This window comes from Malaclemys terrapin, chromosome 1, assembly GCF_027887155.1.
Source record: "Malaclemys terrapin pileata isolate rMalTer1 chromosome 1, rMalTer1.hap1, whole genome shotgun sequence".
NCBI classification, from domain to species: domain Eukaryota; kingdom Metazoa; phylum Chordata; order Testudines; family Emydidae; genus Malaclemys; species Malaclemys terrapin.
Window position 1 is genome coordinate 27,698,111 of NC_071505.1, and position 14,096 is coordinate 27,712,206.

The 14,096-nt window shown below is 38.3% G+C and overlaps 1 protein-coding gene across 2 annotated transcripts in view; it reads left to right on the plus strand.

Annotated features, from left to right (window-relative positions):
* Window positions 1–10,071, plus strand: part of PIK3CG (phosphatidylinositol-4,5-bisphosphate 3-kinase catalytic subunit gamma) — a 52,927-nt gene extending 42,856 nt beyond the window's left edge. For both annotated transcript variants that reach the window (XM_054018516.1, XM_054018525.1), the window contains exons 10-11: window positions 465–622; window positions 7,285–10,071. In XM_054018516.1, coding sequence (XP_053874491.1) covers window positions 465–622; window positions 7,285–7,566 — 440 coding nt within the window. In that variant the 3' untranslated portion in view covers window positions 7,567–10,071. The remainder of the gene's footprint in view (window positions 1–464; window positions 623–7,284) is intronic.
* Window positions 10,072–14,096: the final 4,025 nt, after the last annotated feature.

Genomic DNA, 14,096 nt, shown 5'->3' on the forward strand with positions numbered 1-14,096 from the left:
GTATTATGTATTAAATCCTAAAGGAGTAATTTCTGTGGAACCATGTTTGTTTCATCTCTATTGTATTTTATGGGGGCTTTTCCACAAGGGTATGGGGTGATACGGATTTAAGACACAAGTTTTCATGGTACAACTTTTTTTATCATGTGACTTGTCATATATATGTTATAAGGTCCCAATAGTAATAATGCCACTAAGAGAAATGGATAAAGATCTAGAAGTTCTGCCTGCTTATTAAGGGATGCAAAAAATAAATTTGAACAATAAATATTTTGCTGCGAGGCTATGATGATGTATAAAAAGGAGAACAAATAGTCTGTTCTAGTAAACCAGAGTTATATTATAGTAAACTAATGTAAGATAAACCATAACAAGGTTGCTATCCATAGTATTATGGATGCCAGTGGAAATATTTGTCTGCTACTTATTTATCAGCCTAATCTTGAATTCTCTTCCTTATAAAGGTAATCTCTTTCATATTGACTTTGGTCATATTCTTGGGAATTACAAAAGCTTCCTTGGAATTAATAAGGAAAGAGTCCCTTTTGTGTTGACACCAGATTTTCTTTTTGTCATGGGAACTGCTGGAAAGAAGACAAGTCTGCATTTCAGTAAATTTCAGGTAAGGAGTCAATCTTCTGCTGTAAATAAGTTAAACAATGTTTTATTTTTTGAGACTAGCATTTAGTGCCTTAGTCTTCAAAATGTAAGACTTCCCTGTTAATAGACTGTATTGAACCAAAATCAAATTCTGGGCTATTTTATTCCTGAATTTATAACTAAATTATCAAATTACCTATATGTTATGGGAACTAGAATTCAAAAGGCACATATGGAGCTGCTTGGCACAGCATTACCCTGCAATGGAAATGAATGGGAAGACCTGTTACTCTATTTCATGTTTTGAATGGGATCACCCAGTATGACATACCAGGATACAGTCCAGACTAATGAGCAGCTGTGTCACCCTTGCCCTGCAACCTTGGGTGCCTTACAATGCCTTGCTGAAGTAGCTCCCACCTGGGCCACTCACAAACAGCCTTCTTGCAAGCAAACCACACTCTGAGTGTCTATGTGTAACTGCAGCCTGCCAACCACTCTGGGTAACACTGTGGCTCTCCCCAGCCTTGGTTATCCTGCCAGATGACCACAACACATCCCCAGTCCCAGATTTCCCCCCAGAAATATATGTCCTGTATTGCCCAGCCTTTTCCTGAACAGTATGAAATATTTTAACTCCGTTACTCTTTAAACGTAATGATATGACATTTTATTATCTCAAATAATTATTCAGGCACTTAAGTTTAAACACATTGGATTAGATGATACAGTAAAACAAGTTTATTAACTACAAAGAGATTAAGTGGGTACAAGTAATGAGGTATAAAAGTCAGAAAAATAACTATTTCTGTTTGGGCAGGGCTGTGGGGTTTGGAACATATGTTAAAAACATCATACAGGGCAGTCTTATAACTTTACATACAATGTTGCCATACATTTTATCAGGACGATACTGACCATTACAAGATTTCAAATGATACCTTACGAGACATATCTTGGACAAAATTATTACAATAGTGATTAGGGTGTGAATACAGAGGTGTATTCTGTTAGACCCAGTTAATAGAATCATTTTCACTAGACCATTTATGTTTATTATTAAGTTTCAATATATATAAAATTAGAGAAGACTAATGGAATTTGCTAGAGTCAGCCATAGTGTGAGCAGGTGCTGTGCATACTTCTAACTGCTATGCCAGGACAGCTATGCCTGGCATATTCCTGATCTGCATGCCTATTTCAGTCCTGGAATTCTGTTTCTGAATAATTTCCAGTTGTCCTGAACCATGGCAGGTGTTGTAGTATTTTTTTCATATGTCCTAAGTGTAGGATAGTGTTTCCTTCTCTGCAGTTTAACAAGGAGGCCTTCCAAAATGGCTAAGCACATGACTTTGTAGTGTTTTATAGGACCTGCAGAAGAAACCTATTTAGGAGGCTTAAGAAAGATAAGATAATGGCTTCCAGTGCTGCTGCTGTGAGATGTTTAAAATGGGCATTTTTGGGGTAAAATTTTCTATATTTGAACATATATGTGGTGTTCCGTCTTCAAATAAGCTTTTCTGGAACAAAATTTTCATTTCTAACACAAGGCAGCTGCCATTTTCCAACCTGTGCTTCTAAAAGTAAGTGAGGACCCACTGCTGGTTTTGAGCCTTTATTTTGAATCAAAAGCAGTTCCAGCATCATCTTAGGGTACATCTACACTTACCTCTGGGTCCGGCGGCAGGCAATCGATTTTCTGGGATCGATTTATCGCGTCTGGTTTAGACACGATAAATCGATCCCGGATCGATCCCGGAAGTGCTCGCCGTCGACGCTGGTACTCAGCTCGGCGAGAGGAGTACACGGCATCAACGGGGGAGCCTCCCTGCCGCGTCTGGACCCGCGGTAAGCTCGGACTAAGGTACTTCGAATTCAGCTATGTTATTAATGTAGCTGAATTTGCGTACCTTAGTCCGAAGTGGGGGGTTAGTGGGGACCAGGCCTTAGTGTAAAGTGATTTCATTGCTCTAGCAGTGCAGAATTCCAAGTGACCTGCAGATCCACCATATTTGTAAGGTGATAGAACATTTAAAAGTCTAACTATTGCAAAGCCTTTTATAAAGCTAGGCATTTCTTGGCTGTTGGAAGATAGGAGAGTTGAACCCCCCTTCAAAGAAGGATTTGAACCGAACATAGCTGTGTACCAGAGCAGAAGTGCTGTTGCAGACACCGTGTAAGCTATGCATGAATGTGGGGTTCAAATGCCAGCGTGAATTGGTAGGTCATGTTCAGTCTGGAAGCAGCAATTAGATAGACAGCAGGAAAATATACCCCAAGAGAACTGTTAGACGACATTGTAGCTACACTGTACTGCAATTCCCCAGTGTTGATGCACTGAATCAGTGTGAAGTGGCACATGGGACAGTATGACTTTCCCCGGGGTCTGGGAAGCTACAGTACTGCAAAAATTCCTAATGAAGACAAATCTGAATTCTGGTGTGGGCCTTAAATCACAATCTTTCCCCCCCAAATCTAAATTGCAGTCCTCTCAATCATACGGACATTGTTGCATGTAAGATGGGCAGTCTAATTTCCACTAGTGCCAATAACCAGATAAAAAGTAGTTAACCCGTTCATATTTTCTTGAACTACAATTCTGATAGTATAAACTGGTCAATTATTTATCTTTTCAAAATGTACAAGAGAGGGAGGATTTAGAGAGGTTTCTATAATTAAAAAAAAACGTAACTGCATTTGCAGTTCCGCAGTATTACAGTACTGTTTCAAAATTTCTGTTCTGTCAATGTTTTAAATGGCTTGTTGTCTTCAAAACAATAAAAAGAAAGTTAAAAATAAGGTGAGAACACCAAATAAGATACTTTTTTATACTAAAGCTGCATTTTTAGTTATACAGTTTTTTAAAAATGTGCAATATCTTTTTAATTTCAATAATGCTAGTGATCGTAACCTTTTGTAATAGTAAGTGTTTCATTTGTTTTGACTGTTGACTTTGCTTACTAGGTATTAATGGGAAAGGTTCATTATTGAGCCGTCATTAATTTTTAAGAGAACCTTATATTAATTTGATGTTCAGCCATATTGCAGTTTTATTCTCCAGAGAAATCTTCTGTAGTGTACTGTTCTGGTGTTTATTCCTCTTTAAAACTTCTGATTTTGCCCCTCTGTCAGTTGTTGAAGACCATAGCCACAGGTCATTTGGCAGATCTTAAAGAGGCTGTTAGTTAAAAAATAGTATCTTTGATAAAGAGTAATGCAACATAACATGCAGCTAGCTATTCTATTTCCAAAGTTACCAAGGGCATGGCAAACGTATAAAGCTAGCAAAAAAGACACATGGTACAATATTGTCTTGGTCATTTCTATCAGAGCTTAACCTAAGTTTTGCATTTTGTATTTTCTGATAGTTATTTAGTGAAGTTAAGATGCGAAAGGCTATTAATTGTGTCTTGAAACTCTGTTTTGCTGAAAGCAATATTGACACTTCTGTGTCTTTACCATAAAAGTTCAATTTAGAAGAGCAGAACTCAGATCTGAGAAGAAGAATATTTTAGTGCCCTTGTAGGTGAATTTTCTGGCTGCCTTCAATGCCTTTAGAATTCTTTGTTCTTAATGTCCAAGAGGGTGCCAGTGGTACTGAATTTTTCTTTTCCAGCTTTTTTGGCTGGGATCTCACAACTCCTTTTCATATATATATATATATATATATAAATGAGGACTTCTTAAAACAAATCAGAGGTTTGGTCCTCCTTTAATTTGCAGAAGCCTTAAGAATGTCCATTTCTGGTTTTACCCTGTATTTCTAGCATCTTGAGCCTTCTGTCTGCTGGGTGTTTTTTTTTATTATTATTATTATTATTATTAGCTTAGATATTTCACTCTTAGCATTTTGCTTCGCCCTGCAGGCTTGATAATGCTGTGTTATTTTTCTAATATTGCCTGAACAACTTCCTTAAGAGAGACCCTGTGGCTACCAAATCGTGTAGATAATTGTTAGGAAAAAGTGATAGGGGAAAAATACAACTTGTCTTCATTTAAAAGTACTAATTTGTAAAAGAAATTGTGTGTTGGGAAGAGTGGGTTTGTACAGTGTACATTAGAAAGATGCCAAAACTTCTAAAACAGTGGCCCCCAAACTTTTCATGTCGCGCCCCCCCCCCACCTCTGTCCACCCCTCCACCCCCTGGAGCCACAGTCAGGCGCCAGGGCCAGGCATGTGGTCATGGGTGTGTGGCATGGACAGGGGTAAGGATGCTGGAGCCATGACCAGGCGCCAGGGGCTGAGGGTGGGGCCGCAGCTGGGGGGCAGGTCTGGGGCCAGGATTAGAGCTGTGGCTGGAAGCCGAGGCCGGGGCTGGGGGCAAGGCTGGAGCAGAGCTGGGGACAGAGCAGGGCTGGGTGGCACTCACTCCCCGCTTCCCATGGGCGCTGGCTGGGGCCCTGCCACACTCACCCTCCGAATGTTCCTCTGCGCACCCCACAGTTTGGGACCACTGTTCTAACTAATATCTTTTGGCCCTAAGAACTATCATTTGTCCCTTTTGTTGTGTATTTGAGGGGATTTTTTTCTTTCTTGCACTATGTCTGTGTCTTCAGAGATCATGTCGCTTTATTGTGCCTGCAAGGATACCCTCTGGTCTGTCTATAGCCATGTACCTGAGGCAATCTTCTTCATGTCCTCAATGCATACATATGCTGTTTTCACCTCTGTCTGCCTCTCTTGAGAGAATAGATATCGGCATCCTTTGAGAGTGCCAATTCAAAACTCACTTCAGATTATACGTAGACAATTAGCTTTAGTAAGTAGGTGCAGATTCTCAGAAATCTCAGTGTCCTTAGACTAAACGTGAGACCTGATGAAGCAACTGTTTCTTTATGACAGCATTGTTCCTCTGCCCCGGCACCAAAAATATTGAGATATAACATCTAGGGGAAAATAGTCTCCCTGGAAACCAAATTTCTTTGATTTCATCAACTGATACAACTATAAAAAGTGCTCACATCTCCTTCAAGGGGAAATAAATACACATTAGTTTTTGTGCCAGAATTTCCTTGTTTGCAATTAATATACAAAAGTAGAATTTCCTCCTTTCTGGTGTCACAGAAAGACACTAATCCCCACAAAGTTACAGATGAAATGAGTTTTCTATTATAAACTCAACTCTGACCAACATAATCCACCCCTAACTTTGTCAGCACTAAACCAACTGATCGTAGATTTGACTGAAGAATGTATCTGGAAAAATTTAGGCAAATTGAGAGGTTTGGGAGATGAGGGTTTTTAAATAAATTCTCACTTCTGGAACATCTTCCTAACTTGTTTGGCTCTTGTCACTCCTACAGCTGTGCTGGGATCACTCTTTCCAAGGGATGCAGGAAATGAAAGCAGGATTTCCCCCTTAATGGTCATGGCTCCATAGTTACGTTTATTTGTTAAAATGGGGTATCATGCTGTCTCTTACTAAGGACTAAAAAAACTAACCCTGATTTAAAATGAACACACACTCCAGTAGGATATTGATAGGATTTTTGAGAAAGTTACATGGAAATACTTTGATTGCTTAAGGAGCTTAAAATGACTTATTTTGAAATTTGTGGAAAGTCTAATCTTAAAGATCATTCATACACTTGGAAGTATAGACATTACCATAAAATTTAATTTTGATTTTTTATTTTCTATTGCTTGGTTTTGTTTTGATTTTTTTTTAATAACTATTCACTAGGAAGGATTTTTTTACCTCTAAGCTATTGAAATGTACTCTCAATCTTAACTCTAGCATTACAGTGTTTTCTTGAATATGGAGCTTCATTGCATTACTTTGCTCAATTGGTTTTGAGAAAACTATTTCTAAAAGTAAATGTAACACAAATTTAAATAAAATGAAAATGTTTACTAGTTAGTGTTTACTAATTAGTCACTTTCTATTATATAGTCTTTTGATTCATTGTACATTTATCCAACCTATAAGAACTGTTTGCCTTTCTAACGTTTTTAAATAATGTACTAATGTAATTAGATGGGGTATATAGGTACGTGATAAAGCAATAGTGATAGCAGAAAATATATTCTTACTCCAGTGAGTTCAGTATGGCAGTCAACACAAACAACACTCCTTCAGCAAAAATGATGCAACTTAAAACTAGAGCTGGTGAAAATGATAGCTATCTATCAACAAGATGAAACTTAACTGTGTTCTCCATTAAACATGTAATCATCTCTGTAAAGTTTATAGATATATAAAGAATATATAAATATTCCCCCAGAAGTTCTGCTGAACTTGCTACAAAGTGAGCTCATTTGGATTCTCCCATGATAAATGGAAATGCTACTGAACTTAGAAAAAGATGGTAAATTAATGAGGTTTCTTTCATTGTTACTGGCAATTATCATACATTAGGAAAATTAAACTTAAATCCTCTTTTTCACTAAAAAGCTTATGTTTGATTAATTTATGTAATGCTGTTACAAAAAGCCCTTTAGTTTTTGCAACAAAACATGGACCCATTCCTCAATAGCTACCAGTGCATCCAGAGCAATGGATGGGGAAGTTAGCTTAATGTTTCTGTTAAAATGAATAGTAGGGAAAATAAGTGTTAGCAATTGAACATGGTTGATTGGTACTGTGTAAATCAAATTTAAGCAAGTTCCTAAATGAGCTTCCTAAAACCTTTTGTTTCAGTCTGCTCAGTCAGGTAACAACGAAACTTTTTTCCCTCGTGTAGGACATTTGTGTGAAGGCTTATCTTGCTCTTCGACATCACACAAACCTGCTGATCATTCTGTTTTCCATGATGCTAATGACTGGAATGCCTCAATTAACCAGCAAAGAAGATATTGAATATATCCGGGATGCTCTAACTGTAGGTAAAAACGAGGAAGATGCTAAAAAGCATTTCCTAGATCAGATTGAGGTTTGCAGAGATAAAGGCTGGACTGTGCAGTTTAACTGGTTTCTACATCTTGTGCTTGGAATCAAACAAGGAGTAGAAAAGCATTCTGCTTAATGTTTCTGTAAAGTAACTATGGATATAACTAGAAAGTTAACAAGTCTGGGTGTTTACTTACAGCTTATTAGTAATTGAACTATCAAAGTTGCCTTTTAATTTGCTAACAGTTTAAATAGGACTTCTAAAAATGGCAAACTGCTTTGCCCTGAACTTCAAGAATGTCAATCTGTTTCTTACAGGAAAAAAAATGTTCTGGAGTTGCTGACATTGCAAATACTGTTTTTTATTTGTTAGTAGCTTTGCTGATGTGGCCTACAAGTTTCCCATTTGTCTTCATTGTAGCTTCAGAAAAAGACAAAGCAGGGAGTGGAGCCTGGGAACTGAAACATGGGTACCCTGTGACTTTCCCCTAAATTATGCATGATTGTCAGGCCCTTCAAGATATGGAGGATTTTTATTTATTTAGTTTAAATAATCTGATATGTAAGTGCCCCTACAGGATGTATACTTCTTCAGGAGGGCTTTATTACCAAGCATTCTTCACCCTCATTCTCCTTCATTCTTTCCTTAACTCCTTGTTTCCCCTTGACCAGGCCTGAAAGAGAGTCTAAGTTTAAAAATTAGATTGTCCTAGCTATGTTGCTCAGGGTTGTGAATAATTTCATGCTAACCACCAGTGTAACCACAGCTAGGTCGACGGAATTTTTCCATTGACCTACCTACCACCTCTGAGAGATGGATTAACTAAATTCGTGGAAAAAACAGTTGGTGGTAAAAAAATGGCTCAGGACCCATTTGTAAATGTTTATGGCTTGTGACCCAGTAAATAGTCTGGGGGTAGAGGCCCTGGGATGGTTTCAGTCAGATCCCGTCTCTTGGCGGGTTGGATCCTACCCAGCACTCACCCCACAGTGGTGGCTCCTGCAGCTCCTGTGCTGTAGGGCTGGCTGGGCTTGGCTCTGGGCGTTGCAACCTCCGAGGTTGCAGTGCCACTCAGGTATGGCCCTGCCTCCCTGACTGGATTAAATTTGTGTGAGTGGAGTTGTGACTTGGCTCATGAGGTTGCAGTGTCACTCACTCATATTTGGCCTACTTGAACTCCTGTCCTGTTGATAGCTGGGCCAAACCTGAGTGGTGCTGGGACCCCATAGGTTGCAGAGCTAGGAGGAGGGAGGCGAGCCCAGCCAGCCCTGTGGGACTAGATCCACAGGAGCTGCCACAAAACCCTTTGAAACATTCTGGTGATCCAATTTTGTGTCCTGACCCAAGGGTTGAGAAACTGTGGTCTAGGAAGAACCTTACATTACCATTGGTGTAGCTTCCTGAACCATAAAACCAAAGGCCTAATTGGCCCTTCCACAGAAGTACCCACAGAACATCTCCTTTACCTTAAAGTTCCTGGGTTTGCTCCGATAATTTTCTTTTAAGTTTAAGTGTTTCAGTTTTCATTTTTGAGTTTCTTTTTTAAATGAACATCCAATATATTATATTGAATCTTGATGCTTATATAGTTTTCTTGTGAAATTACTAGAATTCTGCCTATACATTAAAAGCTTTATAAAAGTAATTTCCTTGTTCCTCAAAAGAATCTTCTCTAAGAACAATTGACATTTTGCCAAATGTTTAAGAAGCCCAAAGGTTATTTATTCTTCAGTGACATATTTTCAGGTTATACCAATCAGGAACTAAATGTAATCTTTGAAATCATGTATATTTTGCTATTTATAGTGTTTGTTTTATTTTTAAAGTTCTTTTAAAATAATTGACTATTGCGAAGCTATTTATGAAAGGAATTAAATTGTTTATTTTTAATTTAAGTATAAACTAAATCTAAAGACAAGGAAGTACTGGGAGCAAATATTAGGTGTATATTTTTAACTATTTCTCTAATAAGATATCTGAAAATAATGAATTGATCCTATTAATATAACAAAAAGCAAAACACAATTTATAGCATGAATTTTGCTTCTGACTTAAATTATTAAAATACTCTTCCTGCTGATTAATTGATTTTACCAAAGAGAGAAGACCGCTTACAGTATGGCCTATTTGCACTTGTGCCTATGTAATTGCTTCTTTCATTACATATTGACACGGGTTCTATGTTAAACTCAGATGAACAATTGGATTTGCTAATTTCTGTTATTGTTTGTATCCATCATTTCACACTATTGCTTAGATTTCAACAAGAACTACTGAGAGTGCTCTTAAAGAATTTGTAATAAATATATTGTAGTTGGTATCTCAATTATGAGACATGTAGAGAATTTTTAGTTTTTAAATGTAGGTGCTTAATGGGTTGCTCTCCACAAAGGTATTTTTGATGTATACGGTAAATTTTGATGAGAAGGTCCAAAATGCTTACATGTTATGACATCATTTTCCATTCTGTCACATAATGACCCTGTGCAAAATGGTTTTAAAAGCATGCTGAGGTGTAAAATGTATGATTAGTATTGTGTCTGTAATGTGATATTCTTGGGTTTGTGCTCTATAGTCCTGAAATGAATTGTCTCTTATTTGATGATAAATCATGAAATAAAAGGATTTCTTTCAAAAATAAATAAATAGTCTTCTATTTCTCCAATAATTCAAAACACTTGTATGGAACTTCTTGAAGAAATGCTATTCAAAGCCCAGCTTGGAGGAAATTTTTATTCTTAAGTCTAAAACTCTGCAAACAGCCCTCCCCACCCTCCTAATTCTAGGGACTTTGTCAATATGAAACAAAAGAGAAGACTCCAGTTTCATGATTATCCACCCTGAGGGCAAACCCCCATTTTCTAATGGGATTTTATAAACCCTGGTTCTGTTCTTTAAAGCAAATTTGATTTAAATTGTGCTATGATTTTAAATTAAATTCTCTGCTATTAATATTAGTACCACTTGAGTCAGCAATATCTGAAACAATGGTTGCAATTTTGCCAGGTAATGCCATTCATAAGCAAACCTGTTCATGTAAATAAAGATCTAACAGCAATCTATCCCTCGGAGAGAAGTTTACAATCTACTACTAAGTTTAAAGCATGTATCAGCAGTTTATTACGTGCTACAAGCTGACAAAAAAGCCTTATCGATTAAAGCAATATATACTATGAAAACAGGATTTGAGGCTAGAATTTAGTAAAAAGAGTTATCTGAAACCTTACAAAATCTGTTCAGGCTATCCAAAGATTATGATAATACAGGAACACAGATCTTTGTTATACACAGACTTGTATGGGGGAGGGGGGAAGGTGGGGAGGGGAGCAGGGACTATTATAGCAGGAATTAAGGGAGAGACCAGAGAGAACATAGGGGAAAATCAAATCAGCATCTGAGATGTCTGTATACTCATGTGAGAAATATGGGGAATAAGCAGGAAGAACTTGAAATGCTAGTTAACAAACAACTATACACATGACTGGAATATTGATATAGAAGGTTACAGCTTGCTCAGGAGGGACAGGCAAGGAAGAAAGGGAGAAAGGTGTTGCTTTATATATTAAAAATATATACACTTCGACTGAGGTTGAGATAGAAATAGGAGACAGACTTGTTGAAAGTCTCTGGGTAAGGCTAAAAGGGCTTAAAAACATGTCATGGTAGGGGTCTGCTAGAGACCACTTAACCAGGAAGAAGAGGTAGATGAGGCTTTTTTTAAACAACTAACAAAATCATCCAAAACACAGGACTTGGTTGTGATGGGGGACTTCAACTACCTAGACACCTGTTGGAAAAATAAGACAGCAGGGCACACATTATCCAACAAATTCTTAGAATGTATTGGAGACAATTTTTTATTTCAGAAGGTGGAGAAAGCTACCAGGGGAGAGGCTGTTCTAGATTTGATTTTCACAAATAGGGAGGAACTAGTTGAGAATTTGAAAGTGGAAGGCAGCTTAGGTGAAAGTGATCATGAAGTACATTCTAATACATTAGAAGCAAGAGGAAGACCAAGGACAGGATAGGCCCCTTACTCAATGACGGAGAAAAAACAAAAATAGAATGTGGAAATGGCAGAAGTGCTAAATGACTTTTTTGTTTGTTATCACCAAAAAGGTTAGTAGCGATTGGACATCTAACATAGTGAATGCCAGCGAAAATGAGATAGGATCAGAGGCTAAAATAGGAGAACAACAAGTTAAAAATTACTTAGACAAGTTAGATGTCTTAAAGTCAGCAGGGCCTGATGAAATACATTCTAGAATTCTCAAGGAGCTGACTGAGGAGATATCTGAGCCATTAGCGATTATCTGCAAAAAGGGAGATGGGAGAAATTCCAGAGGACTGGAAAAGGGCAAATATAGTGTCAATCTATAAAAAGGGAAATAAGGACAACCCTGGGAATTACAGACCAGTCACCTTAACTTCAGTATCTGAAAACCTAATGAAGCAAATAATTAAACAATCAGTTTGTAGATACCTAGAACATCACGTCCCTGTGGCCTCCCACTTCCCGCAGCTCTCATTGGCTGGGAACAGCGAACTGGGCCACTGGGAGCTGCAGGGGGCCGTGCCTGTGGATAGTCAACGAAAACAAAATGTCTTGTGGCCTGCCTTTGGATTACCCTGATGGGCTGCATGCCGAAGGTTGCCAACCCTTGGTTTAGATAATACTTTAGTCCTGTTATGAGTGCAGGGGACTGGACTACATGACCTCTCGAGGACCCTTCCAGTCCTGTGATTTCACCAAGAATATGATATTGACTTTAATGGGACCATCTACATGAGTTAAGGATTGTTAGAGCTAGCCCATTATTTGTAATAAGCATAATATACAGTATCAATATATAATAAACATCCTATACAATGTAGTTAATCTATTTCTGTACGGTATGAAGTTGCGAACAATTATTTTCCACATCCTTAAGGCCACCATCCCTTTATCTAGACTTAATGGTTCATGGTGGTGGAGGGGAATACTCTGTTGGGCTCACTGTGCAGTAATGTGTAGTCCTCTCTCCTCTCATGAGCTGAGAACCCTGCCTCCAGAGCACTTGGAGCTTCTGCCAGCCTGGGCAACGAGTGACCAGGAATTGAACCCGGATCTCCTCCATACAGACAGACAATGACAGCTAGGTTATCTGGCTGGCCTGGCAACCATCTAATTTTTAAATAGTTGTGTATTTATGTGATTGGATTCTACTGTTGCCTGCCAACCTTTAGCTTTCAGTCCCTCCCATTCAAGCCATCCAGTTTGGCAAATGTAATTTTCTGTTTATCCCTGAATGAAGATAAAATATACACTTTGTCTTCTATGGCTTGAAGTGATTCCAACACGCTCAAAGAGATCCCACCTTCTGTTCCATTTAGGCCTCATTGTTGGACTGCAGAAGAAGGTAACACTTGCCACACTACTTTTGAGTTCTAATTATAAGTTTTTAACATCCTGTTTTTCCTCATCTTAATACATATAATTGCACTTCCATCCAATACTATGAAAGCTGTAGACTGGTAAGATTCACCAACAACCAGATGAAGACCAGAATTGGAAAATAGAAAATTCTCTCCACTGCCAGGAAACTCCAAAGCAACACTATGTACGTATTGTCATTTTACCAGATTTCACACACCTTCCCCTTCTGAGGTTTTAACCAGAAAGGAGACATTTTTACATTAAGGCATTGATATGACCCCCAGTACTATAGTACCTGTGCGGCGGCCGGGGAGCTTCCAGGGAACAGAGATACAGCTTCCATAGTATTGGATGGAAGTGCAATTATATGTATTAAGATGAGGAAAAATAGGATGTTAAAAAATATTTTAAAAGGATATTTTTCATGGTAAACCTTAAGAGGTGTGTACTAAATTTACTGTCCAGTGGATGTATCTTGCACATCCACACATGAGCAGTCCCTTTGACTTTAGATTGTGAATTCTTGGTAAACTGGTTTCTTCGCTGGGGTTTCTTGGTGCTATCACAATATAAATACTAACAGTAATAATCAGGAGAGTAAAGCTGCTCGCATGCTTAGGATATTTGCGGGAAGAGGTTCTTAGCACCAGCTGCTACAGAATTGGACAAAGAGAACCAGCAAATATGGTAAAAACTTTGCTGCAGGCCTATGGAAACAAGGCTTGTGCTACAGATAAGGCAGTTTTTCCAGGCTGACACTGGCAGCAAAAAATGCTGCCCAAAGATGAGAACAAACTGAAAATATGAAGGCAGTTGCTATTAGCATCACATGTGCCAGAAGTATGCATGCTGAACTGTTAGAGGAAAGGAACAGTTCAGCATGCATACTTCTGGCACATGTGATGCTAATAGCATCACATGTGTCAGATGCTAAAATGATACTAAAAATAAATAAATAGACAAATAGAAATATATGTTGTTTTCTTGTTTCATAGCAAGAAATACCTTAAAGCAGCCCCAGGAGCACTATCTATTTTATCCAGCTTGGTGCCTTGGAAAGAGAGAGGTGCTGATGGTGAGGAATTACACAGTTGATAGGGAAAACTGGTTCTTTATGTAAAGCCATCCTAACCCCAGGAGGGAGACCTTATTTCAAAGAGTGTTACTGAGGTAGTATTTGAAGTGTCAGAGCCCTCTACAGGACTGTGAAGGGCAAGCACAATCCATCTATTTAATCCAGAGAAATTTA